Below are 19868 nucleotides of genomic sequence, written 5' to 3' on the forward strand. Positions count from 1 at the left end.
GCAGTTCCTCTGTTAAAAAGGTAAAAAAAAAAAAAAAAAAAAAAAAAAAACTCAACTGAATGATGGAAAAGCACTTCAATGTGCTTTTTTACCTCAGTATCTCATGGTGGCCATGCTAAACCTCAAGGGAAAGGGAAGTGTACAACTGCTCATCTATTTTTAATTATAAGCCCTAGGACCAACATGTCGACAAAGTGTGCATCTTTCCAGTGTACAGTAGTTAAGACATAAACACAGGTTGTTAACTGCTCCTGAATGCACTTGCTGGATCTAAAGAAGGAGGGAGCGCTCTCATTAAATTTCCATGCACCAGGCTGTTTAAGGTTACAAGTTGCTTTTCTTAATCCAACATTTACAAACTGGCAGCTTAAATAGAGCTCTACCCCTTACAAGGCCAACCCCATGGCAGGGCAGCAGTCATGAGATCTTAACTGAAGTGAGAATGAGTTAACTTTGACAGCTGTGAGACAGTCTCAAACCTTTCAGAGACAAACATAAACAAGTCTTAAACAGTAAAATCCTGGAACAATAAAAAATTTAACAGGACAGTGTTAGGTAGGTGTTGCATAACCACACACTTTGAATATTTAATCTTCAGGCCTGTGCACTGGAGGAAAAAAAACAACTGCTGACCAGGACTCATTTAAAAAGAGGAGATGATGTCACCCTGGTCACACTGATGTGTAGATTGTTGTCACACTTTGACAAATCGTCTTAACTTGACTTAACTTGATGAGCAGACCAGACCTGGACTTGACATCTGAACTGGTATCAGTTGACTCCAAGATTGCCTTGGACTGGTCTCAAATTTCTTGACGCTTAACAGATGATATCACAGCAGTGCCCTGCCCTTTAAGCTGATTACACATCACACAGTTCTTCTTCAGCCCCATTAAAATCCTCCCAATTAGGGATTGGGTTGCTGGGATTGCTGTATTCATATCTGCTAAATAAAAACATCAGTTTAGGATGCATGTGAAATGTTATGTGCATCAAGCATTTAAAGAGTAGCTGTGATGGTGTGCCACCGCTGACCCTCCTTTGTAAACCATACAATGAAGTGCAAAAGGAAATAGGTTCCCTCTCCACTCCAGTTTGTCTCATTTCGACCATTGAAACCTGCGTGCTGGAAGAATTGTTTAAAAGACTCATCTTCCAAACTATCAGACAGCAGGCTGGATCAAACCAATCATGTAGCATCTTTACTCTAGTTGTACCATGAATCACATCGAAAATGGTTCTTGTCGGAATAGCTTGTTTCCCTTTATGTCTGCTTCCTCCATCATCCATCATCTGTCTAACTCTGTTCTGTGCTTAAATTTTTCTGCCCCTGCCACTTAACTGGAGTCAGCTCACCTGCCCACAATCTGCTCACCACATCTCAAGATTGGATTCTCTCCAGGAATTGATTCAGACATGACTTTTGACCTACAAGATTCACGACTGCATCATTTGCCATGCTTCATGTAGGGTGACATGAGGGTTGATTAGCTGCTTCAATGAAGTCAGATAGCACAAATTTACAAGTTTTGGTCATAATCATTAACAATTTACTTGTGCAGTCAGTGCAAGTTCACCTTTAACCACAACATCTATACAGCCACAAAGTGTATGCATGGGCTCAGAATGATCTCGATCAACCTTGCAGCCTTGTCATTGACAACTACGACTCAAGTCTTTTTTAGTCGCCTTACCTCATTGCAATAAGTCTGTTCAATGCCATCAGTTTTTGAGTTTATGTTTGGCACTTTAGACTATATGACAACTGAACCTGCCAGATGCTGGTTTCAAACTATACCCCAACTCATCCTTTCTTGGTGTACACTTCCTCTTTTTACTTTACTTTATTAATCCTCTTGGGGGAAACTCTGTTTTTTACACTCTAAATCATGCTATACACACACACACACATGCACAAACAGCACTTTTTTGCCCAAAACACGCAATGATTGGAGAGGTCAGAGTGATGGTGCTGCACTCTAAGTGCCCACCTAAGCAGTTGGGGGTTATTGGTGCCTTGCTCAAGGGCACCCGACAGTGCTCAGGAATGTAAGCCAACACCTCCCCAGCTATCAGTCCAATTCCCAATCTTGGTCCTCGCCTGGGCTTGACCAGCGACCCTCCGACCACCAAACCAAGTCCCTACAGACTGAGCCACTGCCACCTCAAAGAACATCTGCTTTAATGCTTCAAACTGAGTTTAGGACTAGAAGGACTTAGGTTGTGTTTGCTTTAACTGTATTTCAAATTAGCCCCATGTTGTGCTGTAAGAAATTGTTTATTAACTAACACAAAGCGTGTAAAAACCTTGAGGAAAAAAAAACATCACCAGTCCCCAGACTAGCAGACATGTTAATCAGACATTTTATTCAACTTTTCTTCATGATCACAGATTTTAAAATGTAACCAACTGAAGTCACTCCAACAGAAAATTAGACTTTTAAAAGCAAACGTTAGCCTCTGTTTATTCAAAGAGCTTTTGGCACACATAACAAAGTAAGATCATGTTGGGCGAGTGTGGGTGTTTTATAAAGTGTGTTTTTGCTGACAGGAAGGGTACAGGCCAATGAATCTATAAAGAAAAAAAAAGAACATTCAAAAATATCAATGAGGAAACAGGTTACACTGCACACTCTTCCGCACTTGAAGATTAAAATCAATAGAAAAATGAAGTCTAGGATACACAGTGTGCTTTAGGCTATGACCAGAGAAGAGAGTATTGAACCCGTTTCCTTTTATTTTCCATTGTTAGACTCCACTGGATTTTTCAGCACCTTGTTCTCGTTTTACACCTTTTCTATCAGATGCTAGGAATGTAGTAATTGCGGGGATAATGTACTTTACTATGGAAGAGGAAACAGATCTTTTGTTGAGGAACATTACTAAGAATGTGATCATTTTGGTTATTATCATCTCCACAATCCTCTGCCTTCATGGTGTGTATTACTTTCATGCACCTGATTTTTGCTGCCATTCCTTCATTGTAGTTTCCTCTGTGATAGAGGCCAGCAGCAGCAGAATGCACCACCATAACTCTCCCAAATTGGGAAACCTCTGCAACGAGATTCCCCTGTTCTTTACCAGCACCCTCCTCATCTGTCATCCTTTCCTCCGTCCCATCGTTATCTGCTGCTCTTCTCTTGCTGGTGCTGCGTGCATTGTGCTATGGAATCTCAGCTCTGTTTTTTAACCGTATGTGTGCCAAGACATCAAGGACATGAGGCAAGGGTGTCGTATATGAACAAAAGGAGGACATTTAACAAAATCACACTCTATTTCCTCTAAAGACAATGTTACAATAAGCATGACTCAGAATATATGCATAAATATTATACAATAACAACACAATAAATCTGTTAGAATCTTTGCATCCATGGAGAAATAAATTCAACGATTTAGTTCTGTGGCCTTGAGTGAGTAACATACACTCTTATGGACTCATTTCATATCGTACATGTTATGAATATGAAGAGTTTGTCTGATAGACCTGGGTTCCCTGACAGAGGTTGCTGTAGCTGTGCTGTTTTTCATTGAGTAAAATATGTCTTTTGGGACTGTTAATTTAATTTCTGCATTGGTATTGACCATTGAAAGTAGAAGAAAGTTTCTTGGTAGAAGTTGTGCAGTCCAACAATGAAAATCCCTTGAAACAGTTTTTATCAATAGATATTTGTATTCACAATCTTGTCCACCAGTTACACCTCACTCCACATCGAACTTGACAGACTCACAAGTTATTTGAATCCTTATCAGACTGCTGGAATATCAGTGGATAATATCAGTGTCTCAGTCATTCATTTCTCCTCCCCCTCCAAGTAAGAGTCGGTGGTTCTTTTATTTAAAACCCATCACCTCCTACACGATCCCCTCACTGCGTTTGCTCCTCCAAACCACCAGGGCGGTCATGAGTAGTGTGACCAGGATGGGCACTACAATAAAGGGGCCAAGGATCCGGTTAGGCGGGTCCCTGAGAAGCCGTCCAGACATGGAGCAGTCATGGAAGTACTGCTTGTGAACTCGGATGAAGAATTCGTCAACCAGTCGGTTGGGCCAGTAGCAGTCTAACCTCCCTGCCACCATGTGTGTGCAGTTTGTCAGCTCGCCGTAGAGTCTGTATGTAGGGGACACAAAGAAAAAAAAAGTATGAGAAGCTGTACAAAAGGTTTGCACAAGATTTGATAAAGTTACAGAAAATGTTTCACTTTTATTCAACCTTCCAGTTCTCATCTTTCCAACCGCAAGGCTTTATGATGATCACTTACAGTCTCACAGTTTTGGGCAAGGGAATTAAGACGAGGGCTTAAGTTCAGATAACTAGAAAAATCTGAAATAAAAATGCAAAGTTTAAAAACAATTACCCAGAAAAACCACAAGAAGCAAATGTAACCTGATGCAAAAACATACTTCAGCTCCTCAGGAACTCTTGGTTGATAAAGAAGCCAAAAGTGCAAGACCTTTGATTACAGTGTGAATTTGGTAACCCCCCAAAAAGCATCAAGAAGTGATGCTTCAGTATTTTTGAAGTACATTGAACAGACCATGTGTGTGCTGCTGCGGTCATTGAATCACTGGGGCTCACGTGGCCATAATAGATGTAATGACCCATGATTATGACTGAGCACACAGTGGACACTGTAACTGCAAATTAAGGTCAGCTGCATCATAACACACATTTAGTGTTGAGGTCCAGGCAGCAATTAGCACCTATTAGGGCTGCTGCAATAACCAGCATTGGCTATAATTATTCCTTAAAAAAAAAAAAAAAAAAAAAGAGGAAATTTGTATATTTAAATATGTTATTTCATTATCTGACTATTTTGGGGTTTCTCAAAAAAGACGAGTCATTCATGAACACTCCAGTTTGAAGACAACAAAGCAGAAAAAAATAAAACTGCAAAACGTAGATGTCAGAAAAATCAATCTAAACTTTAGTGACATGAAACCTGAGGTCACTAAATCTAAATCTGATTGAACTTCCTCTTTTTCAGTGCTCTTGCAATTTTTGTCACCTTAATTTAACTTTTTGTTTACATAGTTCTAACATGAACTGACATGTCTTTTGTTTTTTTCTCTGGCCAACTCATTTGACTTAGTTAGCTAGAAAATACTTGCTATCTTACAAGACTACTGTTAGCAACAATTTAGTTTTGTCTTCAGAAACCTGACCTGTTCACGCTGATGTCTCACTCTCCATGAAATACTGAGGGAAATGTCATCAGCAACTAATGGTCTCTTCTGTTTACCAGCTTGTCGCTGACTTCATGTGTTTCAGCTTTGGGCAGGTGGCGTACAATGGGTTCGTCAGAGCTTGCCTGCTGTTGCTAAAAATTGGGTTAATGAGAGCTCTAAGAAAGAGTAAAACCATAAAACTGTTAAACTGTAAACCCCAAAATACACTTTAATGCTCTGTTAATCTGAAGGGAACTGAACATAAGGTCTCTCAGGGCGTCTCACTTCTAATGACTCATTTCTCATTCCTTGTAATCACTTGACCCTCTATTTAATTAAAAAGAAAAAAAATAGAACAGCTTTAATATCCAAACCAAGTCTCTTGTGAAATTTCTGCTCTGCTTGTCACTTCTCATCTGCAAAGCTCAGTCTGGTTAATATTTAAACAGCTTTTGATGCAGCACCACGACAGCGGCTCTCTCTTTGTGGAAGTTTTTAGATGTAAACAGCTCAGGGCTGCTTGGCGTGGGACCAGTGCTGCAGAACGCTGTGGTTTTTTTCCGGGTGGAAAGTTCACTTTGTCTGAGTTTGTACTTCCTTCCTTTGCTTTTTTCCCCTTGAAGATGTACAAATTAGTCATGGGGCGAACGAGAAAAAAAGGTTCTGGTCCTGCTTCTGATCTAACGGCACTGAGGACACTGAGGCTGCCTATGAGTCATTCAAGGGAGGCAGTGGGGGGTGAACACACAAAGAGGTGTTGTGTGAGGTGCTAGCTCACCTCAGGTAGCTTGAGAAATGAAATATGACAATCTGAAGCTTCCAACACAGTGTGTGAACAGTTGTGTCCCACAAAATAAAGCAGTTTAATAAGGCAGTTTTATTTTTAGAAAGTGTAGTAAGCTAAGCTACCAGTTATAGTCCAACAGAGTTCACCGAAGCCATGTGCCAGAAAATATCAGGCCAACAAAAGAATCTCACAATACAGCTGTACTCGCTGTTCCTGGACCAACTGCTTAGTAATATTAATATGGCCTTTCTGCAGTGGCTAATAGGTCATCAATGTTAAAAGGTTTATTTAAAAAAAAAAACAGTTAGACCAATCAACATTAATTTATTTCTAGGAAGTTGCACATTTGTTCCAACCCAATTAATATTCAAATCAAAGATGTAATAATACAGCGTAATAGCAGCTTTTAAGCTTTTCATATTTTTCAATTTTCATTTATTATAGCCACACAATTTTTCAGATTTTATCTTTCTTACATACAGTAAAAAATATATAATAAAGCTAACCAGCAGTAAGTACGGATGACCATATCATGAGATGGTTGAGTGTCAGTGTACATCAGGGATAGTAAATGTTAGACAGACTTGTACACGTACAGCTCCTTTCTAGACATTTTGACCACTCAGAGCTAATACACAGCTAATCATATTCACACATAACTCACACACTGATAGCAAAGACAGCTACATGAAGGCACCATCAGTATTAGATAACCTTAAACACACACCAACAGCGGGAAAGATTTGGGTTTCAGTGTCTCGGCTAAAGACTCTTTGGTGTGACTTCAAGCTGCTTCCAACCTTACGATTGAGAGACATTGACTCTACCACTGAGCCACAGCTACCTATGATTTATTTCACATAATTAGAATCAGTGGAAGATATGGGAAAGTAAAATGAATATGTTTAGCTATTAGTGAAACATCTAAAGGTGAAATTTTAAAGGCAATTCAGGACAAGTTCAGTGTAGTGGTCACAACTGTGACTATACACCAGTTTACTTGTATATATTTTAACCAAGTCAAGTCTTCTTAATGAAGCTCACAACAACACAAACGCTTTGTTTAATTCTTTGCTATCTGCCCACAGAATAAAGTAACTTCAAGATGTGTCAGTAAAAAGGCAAAGCACAGTCAAACTGGTTTTATGCCTCCTTGTTATTTAGCTGTTGCAGTTCCTTCCCAAGATGATGTGTAAAGTTACAGTTATAGAATAGTTTTGATTGAGCTAATACTAGTGGTTATATTATAAATAACTAAGCAGAGGTATCTGCTTTGTTTTCACTGCGGCTGAAGTCATGAAGACATTCTCTGTTTTTGTTCGCTGATAACTTGCTATTAGCAAATATCTTCTCTGTTGAGACCACAGGATGAGAGTGTGTATTTTTCTGCCTGCAGGATCTTGCATGCATTATTCATGAATTGCCCATAATGAAGAAAGAAATACAGACTTGGCGGCAGAGGTAAGACAGGAAACCCTAAATGAGGCAGTCAGGAGGAGTGTGTAATATTTAATTTCCATTTTGGTCGCTCTTGCTGAGTTCTGGAGCTGTTCTTCCTTTCCCTATTAAGTGCCATGAAGAGTGGTATAACCACACATGGTGGCCTTCAATTGCATGCTTAAGGGTCCAACTTGAGGATTTGTAGAGTCACAATTAGTAGTGCAGTGACACAGAGCCTTTTTGAATGTCTGTCTTTTGAAAGCTTAAAAGAATAAGAGGTTTCAAAGAGCTTAGCAATGAGGGCTGAGTTATTAGCACAGTTCCTTTGTTTTCTCAGAGGGAACAACAATATACCCCAACAACAGGATAACCCCTGCCTGCTTAAGATGCAAGATGAGAATATTTAAGGTGTGCTTTGTTGCAGATATAAAATTTAAACAGTTCAAAGGATGGAAAGATGAAACCAGAATTCAGTGGAGCTTTGGGATTGCTTTATGTATCACCAGGCTTCACAATGTTTACTTAGCAAGCCAGATGCCCTAATATATTCATACACTTAATATTTATTTTGCACCACTTATTCTTGGGGTACATCTCGAGCACTTCTCCCTGAACTGGATGAATTTTCCATCTTAGCTTGGAAGATCGAGGCTGACGTAGATGACTCATCTTCTTTCAACAAAGACATGGCACACTTTCATACATGGTCTGCTTGTTCAAATAGTTTCTTTTTGCTTCAGTTTTAATCTGATAACCCCAGTGGGCTTTCTACTGTTTAAAGGCCAAAGTGTTCTCTTTTGCACAAAACATGGAGGTGGATCAGAAAAGAAATGCAGACATTTTGAAGCTGACTGCAGGGAAGAAAGGAGTGGTCATATTTTGTTTTGTTTATCACTCTTGCTGTAAGTCTACCAACAAATCAAATGATGACATTTAGAGTGTACTATTTTGTAGACATGCCTGTGATTGAAACGTGGTCCTGGCTTAGATGTGTTTGGGTGGAGGGGGGGCCTTTAAATAGTGATTAAATTTCTGATATTCAAAACTCAGCCTCATATCTAGTGGAAGAGAACCTCATACAACAAGCCAGCGAGGGACTTATCTTCATATATGATCATTTAAACTCAAAGCCCGGTGGCCTGCCATTGGCAGAATCCTCTCTATGTGACATTCTCACCATCTTTTATTCAGCAAACTGCGCAGTCCATCACACACTCATGCCCTTGCTGGATGCTCAGTTTTGCAGCTGTGATGGGGTTTTCCTTTTTTATCACTTTCCTATCAGAGGCGACAGATTTCACAAAACAATAACAAAATGTGTGTGGTCGAGTGTGTGCGTGACTCAGTGCCCACTCTCACGTCAAGTGTTTTGGATTTTGTTTTGTAAAAGTGTGTGGGAGATGAAGTACGCAGCATGGGTCCTAAAACAAGAGGATGTTAAAAGAGTTTGAGCTTGTGTAATGATGTTCGGAAATGATTTCCCAGACTGTGCATATAACTTAATCATCAGAAAGGACCTACTGGTAGATACCTAGCATGTTAATGAGATATTTTCACAGCAATACTTTGTTTTTATGCGTGTGGTTAGAAAATTAAGTCATTTCCCCCTCATGATCAGTGGAAGATAATATGGAAGAGAAAACAAACATGACTTAAAAAGAGGTAAACATAGATGACAGATGGAGAGTGAAAAGCCTGCAGCATAATTGACTGTTTTTATGTATTATGAAACCAGCCCATATACAAAGGATGACTGACAGTATGATGCAGAGCCAGGCGCTTATAAATAGTTTAATCTGTTGACTTTGTAGAACAGTTTGAATAAACAAACAGACACAGATAGAAAGCTGCTCCAGTGACTTAAAAGACACCCACAGAGTGAGGTAGGGTAGACGTGTGAAGGAAGATGGATGGTGTGACTTTATTCACTGATACATAGCTTTCATTTTTTACACCCTTGGTTCAAAAGGTGGCTATAAAAATAGACCTTTTTTTAGTACAGTTATGGGTGTAAAGCTAGGGATGTGTGAGTGAAAGGCTGGGGGTGCTACTTCTGCTAATGTTAGCTACACTCAACACTGCTTTTTCACAGACTTACTGATCCTGTAAGGTTGTTTTTTTTCCCCCAGACTTTTAGATTAGTTTGTTAGTCCTTGTTAAAACTTAGGCTTGAGCAACTTGGAAATGAGTCCCTAATTTTAGCATTTTGCGCAACTGCCTTCTAAATAGAGTCTCACAAAAACCTAATCTGGTGTATAGGAGTGTGGGTGGAAACCTTTCACACCACCTCTAAAAAAGTACTGGTATCATCCCGTCACCTCTCCTCCTCTGCGTGCTTTCAATAAGTCATGTTTTTGTAGGTCTGTAACAGCCTGATGTCATTCGGGAGCCCCCTTGAAGTCTGCTCTGTTTTCTATTGACCCCCTCACAACCTCTGAGTCATGTTATATTTAAGAGCAGTTTATTTTTAGCAGTGTTAAAACTCTCTTTGAGATTAGCATCTGAGTGGCGAACATCTCCAGGGTTGTGCTGTGCTGCGAGGCTGTGAGGAGACTGTGAACTGGTGTGAAAAAAGCAACTCTCTTATGCAATAAGTAGGGTAAGTTTTTTTTTTGGCTGTTTTCAGATTATATTTACAATTTTTTTGTTTTTAATGTTTTCCATTCAAAGAGAAAACAATGTTTATAGTAAGAAACTTGGAAAACATTATGAGGAACGACATGCAACAGAGAGCCAAATATTTTAGGAATGCTGTTACTCAGCCCAGTGTTCACACATTCACAACAGCCCAGCAGTATACTCTGATCATAATACATCTTTTTTTCCCCCAAACATCGCAATTAGGAAAACAATTTAAAAAAAACTTCATTCAAAAGTGCATTTTTCAAAGAAAAACTGGAATCACACTCTGCAGCTCTGCAAGAGCACTCATAGGGAGTTCCACCATCATTACCTGCGAAACATAATAACACTAGTGCCGGGGTGTGTGGAATAGGTGTAACAATAGAATAACCAGAGATAAAAAAAAAAGGTCAGATTGATACAAAATGATTTAGTATTTTGATCATCATATACTTTCTTCAATATCAGAGGAGTAGATTCTAAACATATAATAATAAAAAATGACAAAACCTACAGAAACACATCAGTATATCAGAAAAATAAATCACTCAGTATTCAGTATTTTTCAAAATGGCCTGGTGGCCCTGTTGCTCAACATCTCTTAATCTTAAATTTTGAATCACTGACTGCTGGAACTGATATAAACCTCATGCTTCTATTTTTTGTCTTCATTGTTACAACAGTCCCATGTTGCAGAGAGATCACATCAGAGTTGAAAGAAAAGGATTCCTCTTTTTGAAAGCCAATAAACCCTCAAACAATGAAAAAATAGAATGAAACAGGTCAATCATCACCGTAGAGCACATCACACATTGTTTTCCCTTTTACTTTGTGAGTCTGCAAAACTCCTACAACCATTCTTCTCTGGAGGATACTGAACATCTGAGTATTTTCCAATGTGTGTGTGTGTGTGTGTGTGTGTGTGTGTGTGTGTGTGTGTGTGTGTGTGTGTGTGTAATGCTGCTGTTTTCCTACATGAAAGGAAAATCTTGAAAGATTCTTTTTTTCTCATATGGTGTTTTTTTCCCTTTTGTTTTTGTTCCCGAGACAGACAAAAACATTTTCAATGTTCCCCACAAACTTCTCCCTGATTTTTCTTCGAAATCAAATCTATAAACATCTCCATGTGAGCGGACTGAACTTTGATGTGTGTCTGTTTTCTGACTTGTGTGCATGTCTGAATAATTGCATTTTTCTGTATGTATGTTTGTGTTAGTGCAGCTTGTGTATACACTATTAGGGTATGAATTTGCCACTGTAACTGGGTGTACACATTTATACAATGTAAATATTTGTTCTCTTTGTACTGAGAGCTGAGTCGGACACATAAACAAACTTAGATGCTGCAGCCTGGTTGTTTCACACCATTTAGCAAAGTATCTACAAATGTCATTTACTGGCATTTACAAATAGTTAAGCTCTTGTTTCTGAAGCATCATTGCTGAAAATGGAGGGATGGTCCTCCAATGAAAGAGGACTTCTGTGCAGAAATGGCTGTAATTAGTCATGTCAAGCAGTGAAACACTACCTTGCTCATTCCATCCACCAATGAAATGACGGTGGCCTTTGATGGACTAGTAGCTCTTGTATTGCATTGTAAGTACGATCCTCAATCTGTCATGGCAAACATTAAACAATGCAAGTTATTTCGCATAGAGAAATAACCCCTTTTCTTTGTCTTTCTGTTTCATCTACCAACCAGTGCATTTCACAAATAGTAAATACAAAAACCTGTTAGGCCCTTGCTTGTTTGTCTATTCTGCTGTAGAACCATAATGGAGCATACTCCAGTATGGTCAGTGAGTCGTCGAAGTGAAGTGAATGTTTGCAGTATCGATGCAAAGGCTTTGAACAAGAGGATGGCTCAATTAGATCAGGAAAACACCTCTTATTCTGTATTTCTCTAAGGGCTGCAGTGTATTTACTCTGTTAATACCACGCTGCAGTTTTCCAATCTGGTACAAGCCAACACTGCAGGAGAGGGAAGATGATAAGGCGATGGGGGAGCTGTCTCTACAGGAAAATGAAAAAAGAAGGAAAAGGACACGATCATTTTGTTGACTGAGAACTGAGCAGCATTTTCTCCTTTTCTAGCAGCAGATACGAAGCAAAAGCGTGACAGCCAGTGTGGTTACTATCAAAAATCTTCTCCCTTCCATACATCAGTCTAAATAAACAGTCCCACCACAATGAATGTAATTCTGCCACATATTAAGATCCACTCCCCTAGGGGGTGATCTAAAGGTTTTGGCTGCATATCCAAGGAGCTAGTATGTCATGTCAATAACACCTACTGTGCAGCAGCAGTTTAGAGCTCAAGAATAAACAACGGAGAGTGGTCAGAGGAAACAAATGTCAAATGGCTGGAACAGGAGATGATAAGCTGGTGTCCCAAAGCAGTTTGTCATTTGGAAGTGTATCAGGTTTGTTAAGCAGGAGAAATCCTCTCTGTGTGGTGTGATGATGTATGATGACGCTGTACACAGAAAATCCTATCCACCCAACTCCCCAAAACAGGCCGAAATGATCAATCACATCACTGTCTTTTCGGTAGAAACACACTGATCAAAAGTTATTCCACCAAACACTTACTGCAGTTCAATGCTGGATGTCCACACACGTGCAGATTTTCAAACCACTAAATATTTATGTTGTAGAAATCCCCGAATATGTCTGAAAACTGCTGAAAGTGGTGGGTTCTAAAAAATAGCATGAGATCCTCACAACACTAGCTAAAATGATGAGGTCATCACACAAGGATCTCCTAATGCTTGACATGCTGGCAAGAAGGGTCTCTAAGACCAAGGTCTGCACATAGCTCTGCCCCTGACAGGCCTCCAAAAGGCTGGCCAATCAGAGGGAAGGGATTTTTAGGGGGTTCTAAGTCTTAAAGAGACAGTGTCTAAAATAAAGCATTTCAGACAGATATTGGAAAAAGGGTTTTCTGGATTTTACTTCTGAGCAATTAACTATTTACTGCTACTATAGGGGTACCAGAAGGACAATATATACCCAACAAAAAAGCCCAATACCCCCTCTTTAAGGGCTCCTTTTAATTTTTTTAATATATTTTTTGTTGCTAGGTCCTGTTGGTTGTGGCTGCCTGTTGCAGCAGCTCTGTCTTCTTCGTCCGTTTCTTGTAATTTTTTCATCTTGTTTTTGTAATTTTTGCATTTGAAGTGGATCATTATTTTGTATGGTCCATTTGTTAGTAAGGGACACCAAACCGGTTTTGTCTTATGTGATATTTTTACTATTTTTTCTCCTGTGTTTGTCTGGTGATCCTACATGTAACCATGGCTGCATTATTTACCTGTGAAATCAGCTGTTAGCAGCCTGTAGAATGTCAATGCTAACTGGTGCAAGGCCTGATGTTTCCCCACAAGGTGAGGAGAAGGAAGTGAGGACAATGCGGTGGTTCTCAGGTGTGAGCTAAGAAGTGACAACATCAACCTGTCTTTCCATCCATTCAAAGTTGGAGCAATTTTTGGTGCAAGGGTAGCCCCAATCATTTCTTTTGCTCCTGAGCTGCTTCTTGTTCTCCCATCAGTCATGTATGCTCCTACTTAGCAAGCCAACGTAAAAATGATCCTCAATAAGATGAGCATTTATATGAAGTTCCTCCCTCTGTTAAATATGCCTTGCATAACAGCTGCAGCCCCTTGCATATCCAATGCTGGATGTTGCCCAGTCATTAGCTTTGTCAAAACAAACAACAATCAATTTCAAATTGCCAACTAATCAGCCATTTAATCACCAACGGCCTCAAAAAGTGAACTTCAATTTGCTTTCCACGCTGCTGAACTCACTGGATTACTCTGGCTTGGGTTTGCACGTAACACCATGTGAGTTCACTAACAAAAGGGTTTTTAAACAGACATGCATGAGTGACTGATCAAAATAGCCTCCAACAATCACATCATTGGGGATAAAACCTCTTATAAAACCAAGAAGCAGAGCTATTTTTAAACAATGATCCCATGAAAAACACAGACAAGGGCAAAGAATTAGACTGTAATTAGGATTAATTAGAAATACAATATGGCTTTTGGATTGATTGGGCAAATTATTCTGCTGTGATGTGTCATAAGCCTGGCTAGTTGCTGCATGAGCTCTCAGTCAGCAGTTGTTGACATTGGCAGACAGATTGAGATGGCTAGCATGGCTATAAATATTCATGCTCAGAGGATTATCTCAAGTTGTTGGTTTTAGACTTTAAGAAATGGATTGAGGGCAGCTAAACTCTCAAATCATAATAGAAGTAGAGCTCCAGTTTTCCGTATTTATTTCTCTTCAGTGGCAAAAATAAACCCACAACTTATTCAAGGCGTATGCAGCCCATCAATTAAGGTGTTGACATGACAGAAAATTCAGTTTCACTGTAGTGGAGCACATAAAAAAACTAAATTCTGATGCCTTGAAGCACTAAAAACAAATCTCACGTTGACAAATGCAGACATTGATCACATTAGCCGTGTCTAGACAAAGTTTCTACCGCTCATATTTTGCACTGGGAGGTTGTTTGCTTCACTGTACTCTCCTAGCTGCAGTAATACAAATGTTTTTTGGGAATACTCCACATTTGGGTGGCAGACTCATTACAGCTACTCCACCATGGGAGAAAAAAGTTCACACGCGCTGATTTGGTGGCAGTTTTTTTTTTTACCCTGATGCTGTGAAATTGCTGGGTGTTTTTTTTTTATTTTTTATTTTGCAACAGTGCATGAAAATAGAAAACACTCCACAATTAAATGACCATGCTGTTTGAGGCTTTAAAACTCCCTACCACAGTCAAGTGTTTCGGATTGCACCAACAGAGAAATTGGAGAGGATACAGAGAGGGTGTTTTTTCAATGTCAGAGTTCAACACTTGATGTCTTAAGTGCTGTCAAATGTCTAATGTTGTCTAATGATGTATTCCATTTTTAATATCTGTGACCAAAATGTTCTGGAAGTGTAGATTTGACTCTTGGGCACTAGCTGATACACTTGAAAGCTCTTTGAACTAACTGAGATTCAGGACTCACAGGACTTCAGACACTTTAACTGAGCTATAATCAGTTTGGAGAGCAAGTCAAGGATCAGTGATGTACTTTCCTGTGCTAACATCAGAATCTAAAACTTTAGTTCCTCTCTTAACAGATGAAATCAAATCCCCCAAAGATGTCTCAGATTGTAGCATTAATAAAGTTTTGTTTCATTTATATTCATGCTCCTTCTTCTGCAGCTCATGTGCTAGTCCACCCACTTAGGCTTCAAGAATAAGGAAAAAAGCTACCAATTTATCTTTAAAAGCCATTTTTGATATGAATTCAAATAAACTTTGATATGACTTACAGCAGTAATGTTGTTTTAAGTTGTATGTTAACAATACTTTGATGTTCTGGCACATTCATCACAAGGCAAAAATATCAGATTGAGTTTAAACATGGTGAGTGTAAAAATAAGAGTTTTTGCTCAGGCTGTTTGCCTGAAGAGGTCTTTGGTGACTGCAGCAAAGAGGCTTGATAGTTGAAGTTTCATTCATCACAAAACAGTTTCCTTATAGAGATACTGGTTTGGAAAGTATTCTTTCGTACTTTTTATATCATATCACATAGTGCCAATTCAACTTGTTGAAGTTCTCCTACCAGACTCTTCTCCTTGTTACCACAACTTTGTGGGTTTTGTATAAAAGCAGCATTACAGTTGACATATTCATTTATCTGTAAGAGCTTGAACTGATTAACAATGAAGAAATCTCACATTGCAGAATTATACTCAAAGATGTTGAAGGTTTAGGAATTAGCAATAGAAGTAAAATTAATAAACATCACATAGATCCTAATCTTGTGCTTTGATTAGTAACACATTTACAATTATGTTGATGAACAAATAAATTTTGATTGATTGTTTTTGAGTGGATCATTCAAGCTGAACCAGGATGGTGATGTTTTCTGCTCAGCATCTGTCTTTCCATCTGAAGACAAGTCATATTTCCCATCTGCTATGTATCTTGTGTTCCTCAATAGCCATCACTCATTATTGAACGAGTCACAAACAAATCCAGAGCTGGTTTGATTGATCATCACTGACGTCAACTTGGCCTCAACCCCTGAATTTATTCAAAAGCAACCGAAATGTATTTGCTTTTGTCCTGGCTCTATTCTTTTTCTGCATGTGTAGACAAGTATCAGTGTTTTTGATGCGGCCTTCGAGTCTTCAAGATTGCTGACAAGGCTTTCTTTCTTGGTTAAATTAGCCACAGAGGTTCCACAAAGCATCTCAGTGTGGTCAGGAGATTTTTATTGATTTCGGATTGTATCCTCCATTGTTGAGGTGTGCAGGGTAATTTGCTTGACAGTTTCTATAAACGTTCTGTTCACACAGCAAACAATAAGGCAGAAAACAGTTGCTGTTGTTGTACGCTGATAAGCTTGTGACCTTGAATTGGGCATGTTGTGCAAAAGAACTGCTCGACAACAGATAAGTAGACCTCAGCTGCTGGGAGTGAATGAATTGCAATCATTACAATGTTCACAGATAAATTTTCTTTTTTGTGGTTTGTTTATGTTTTTTTTTTACTTTACATTTTGCAGAATCCTAAATAAAACACTCTAAGAGCTGAAAACAACTTGTCCTCTGTTCTAATTCCTTTAAGGAGCACTGAACCTTTTAATCTAAGGACTAACCCTTTTTTTTATTATCCTGAAACTGTGATTTCTTTTTCTGTGTATGTTTACTGCCCTAAGGAATTTCTACACTGATGCTGCTGTTGTTTTTTGTTCTTTTTAATATTTCATAATAATCAATTTTTCATTTCTGTCATCACCGTTTAGAGGTTTGAGACTGAACTCATGAGATGTGTTGTTTACTGATACGACTGCTGCGTACCAGCAACAGGTCAGACTCTGTCCTTTAGGGGAAAGTAGAAAAACAATGAAGGCTTTTTGCCATGGAGGGGTAAAGAGCCTTGTGCAAGTATACTTTAATCTCAAACAGTAATAGGAAATGCTGCTGGCATAGCTTGTTGAAGAATGCCTGCTGTCTTTCATTCTTTGCTGTGAAATAAAACAAAAGACTGTTTGGCTTTAACCAACACACCCTTGTGGCTGCATTTCAAGGTATCAGAAATACCTATTCAAAAAAATAAATTTCTCTCTCTGGTGCGTTTTAAGGTCATATGGAGGCATCACTGTTGATGATTTTCCTTTCAAAACAAACACAAAAACACAGGAGCTTTCAAATGAAATGATTGCCCTTGCAGAGTTTCACTTCAGAAGTTATTTCCAGATTGGGAAAAAAGCTGTTTGTATTCAGTCTACAATTGCTTATGTATTGTGCTTATCATGCATAATGCCATCATAACAGATAAGTATCCCAATAATAGCTCCTAAAATGCACTTGAACAGCTTAGAGTTAAAAATCAAATGCTGATTTCAATTCATCATAAAAGTACCTTGAGTATGTCACCTGCATGTACAATGATTTAAACATGGGAAGAATTGTGTGCACAGAAAAAAAGAGGCCCGAGCATAAAGCCTTGTGGTACTGCTATTGTTCAGTTTCCTGCAAGATAACGACAACTCATTCTTCAATCCAGACACTGAGAAAGCAGTGAATTTATCCACTTAAAAGTAAAAACAGACCATTAATTTTACTGAGGAAACACTTTTTGGTGCAAGTTCTGATTGAATGACCATTAAAGGCTTGAAGTAGTCCAGGAAACTTGGTACCATTACCGAAATTAACCTTGCATCTTTTGTTCAAGCTGACGGTGACATAGTTGGATGAAACCCCAATTTTCTGATAGTGTTTCAAAGTGCCGGCTGGTTGCTCTCATTAGAGCAGTGCTGCGTATGAAACTAGAACATCCCGAGAAAAAAAAAAAAGGAATAATTGGGTTCCCCCTCTGACGCAGCATTAAATCAAACCCAGATAATATTTTTTATTTTAATTGGTATTTTACTGCTTTAAAAATAAGGCAGTGTGAAGGGTAATTGTAAATTAACAGTTAAACAGAGGCCATGCAGTGTATATGTAATTAGTTAATTATACTAAATGCTACCAATAACTGGCATTCACATGGAAACAGCATCTGTGAAAACCATGTGGCATCAGACATCTTTAACAGTAAATGCTAGAGTGACATTTGGACATGCACAGAAGACGTGTAGATGCCAGGAATGTTCAGCTTTTGTTCTATGTCTCTGTGTGTCCCTCCTCCTCTGTTCTTCCTACTCACTCTCTTTCCCTGTTGTCTATCACCCAGTAACTAATCAGCTGTTGGAGGCTGACCAAAACGTTCAAGGGTTGACATATCTCCAGCCAGAAACCCACACACCTACTTCTTTTTCCATAAAGCAACTCATTTTTCAGTCTCAACTTGTAGATGGTGTATTAACAAAATCAGCAATACTTAAAATATGACTGCTGTGGAACTAATCTGAAAAAAAAAACAGTTAAAAAAAGTTTAATAGAAGCCTGTGAAGTTGTTGAATGTTAAACAGTGGCTGAAAACATGCATGTTTATGTTTGTTCTACTCACTCGACTGTGTCCTCCCAGCTACACCAGTATCTCTGGTCCAGTCCCTGCATGTCCAGTTTGAACTTTGTCAGGCACAACTCCTCAATGAAGTATTCATAGTTGGGTTGACAGCTCAGCACTAACGCACACTGAGACACTGCTGTAAGACAGGAAGAAGGGAGACAACAGTGATGTAGGTTAATGACGTTAGATGTGAACGTGTTACAGGGTCAATACACACACTGACACACACTTCCTGGTCAAACCAAACACTGTGGCAGGGTGAAAGCACAGGAGAGCACTTTCAGTTTTGAGAGCAGTTGACCTTAGATGCTACCATCTCTTTTTTAGCTCACTGCAGTCGAAAAGATGTTTTCCCCATCTGTGAGACACAACACTGAACCGCCATCTGTTAGCACAGTGTTTGGGATATCATTGCCTAACAAGATCCTTAAAACAAATATGCTTAGCAAGAACAACTGGAGGGTGGATAAAATCTGTCTCCTACCCTGTACAGGAAGATACATGTTTTTTTGCATTTATATGAAATCCTAACTGCCTAACTACCCAATGAGGTGTCTAGAGAAGATCCAGTTCCTGAATACCCACTGTCTGGAGGAGGCCAGTATAATCACCTCCGCCAAGGAGGTTATGTTTTTGGGAGAGTTTGTCCGTTTGTCTGTGAACAACATAACTCAAAGAGTATCAAATGGATCTTGATGGAATTTTCAGGAAATGTTCAAAATGGGATGAGGAAGAAGTGATTAAATTTTGGAGGTGATCCCTATCACTGTCTGGATCCAGGACTTTTTTAAAGGATTCTTTATTATTGTGAGATAGGGCCATTTTCACCATATGTGTATATAACTCCACGATAAATGGTTGGATTGCTTTGCAAAAGAATACAAGACATGGTCAGGATAATTTCCGACAGATGTAAAAGTACGATCCAGATCTTGGCAATACTCTGGATACTAAGATCCGGAACATGAAATATGTACTGGGTCATCCTAATTTTCAACACTGTCAGATAACAAATTATCATACAAACCTGCAACTAACACCAAATTGTAGTCAACAGTCTGCTGAAAATGAGTAGGACTAAAGTGTTGTGTGAGAATCATAATTTGCTTAGCGGAGGTCTGTGCTCTCTGAGTGCTTTTCTAGTTTGTAATATAACATGCAATTACTTTGACACAAGTGGACTGGTGAAGGAAGTTTTAGCTAGAGTTCTACATTGTTGCATGCCCCCTTTAAGGAAATGACTGGAAAAAAGTGTTTCTGTACACCAGTTTGTCACAGTGAAAAAGTAAGAGTTTGACCTTATGCAGATCTGAACATTTC

The 19868-nt window shown here is 39.0% G+C and overlaps 1 protein-coding gene across 2 annotated transcripts in view; it reads right to left on the bottom strand.

Moving 5' to 3' along the window:
* Positions 1 to 2372: 2372 nt before the first annotated feature.
* ramp1 (receptor activity modifying protein 1) overlaps positions 2373 to 19868 on the bottom strand; it is a 48024-nt gene continuing 30528 nt past the window's right edge. The window contains exons 2-3 of one of the 2 annotated variants that reach the window (XM_074694981.1): positions 18546 to 18681; positions 2373 to 4111 (exon numbers count right to left, since the gene is read on the bottom strand). In XM_074694981.1, coding sequence (XP_074551082.1) covers positions 3856 to 4111; positions 18546 to 18681 — 392 coding nt within the window. In that variant the 3' untranslated portion in view covers positions 2373 to 3855. Of the gene's footprint in view, positions 4112 to 18545; positions 18685 to 19868 lie in introns of both variants that reach the window. The other variant, XM_074694980.1, reaches the window with a different exon arrangement.

This window comes from Halichoeres trimaculatus, unplaced genomic scaffold (genome assembly GCF_033239565.1).
Source record: "Halichoeres trimaculatus isolate MK-OKI-2021-1 unplaced genomic scaffold, fHalTri1.1 fHalTri1_scaffold_19, whole genome shotgun sequence".
Taxonomy (NCBI): Eukaryota; Metazoa; Chordata; class Actinopteri; order Labriformes; family Labridae; genus Halichoeres; species Halichoeres trimaculatus.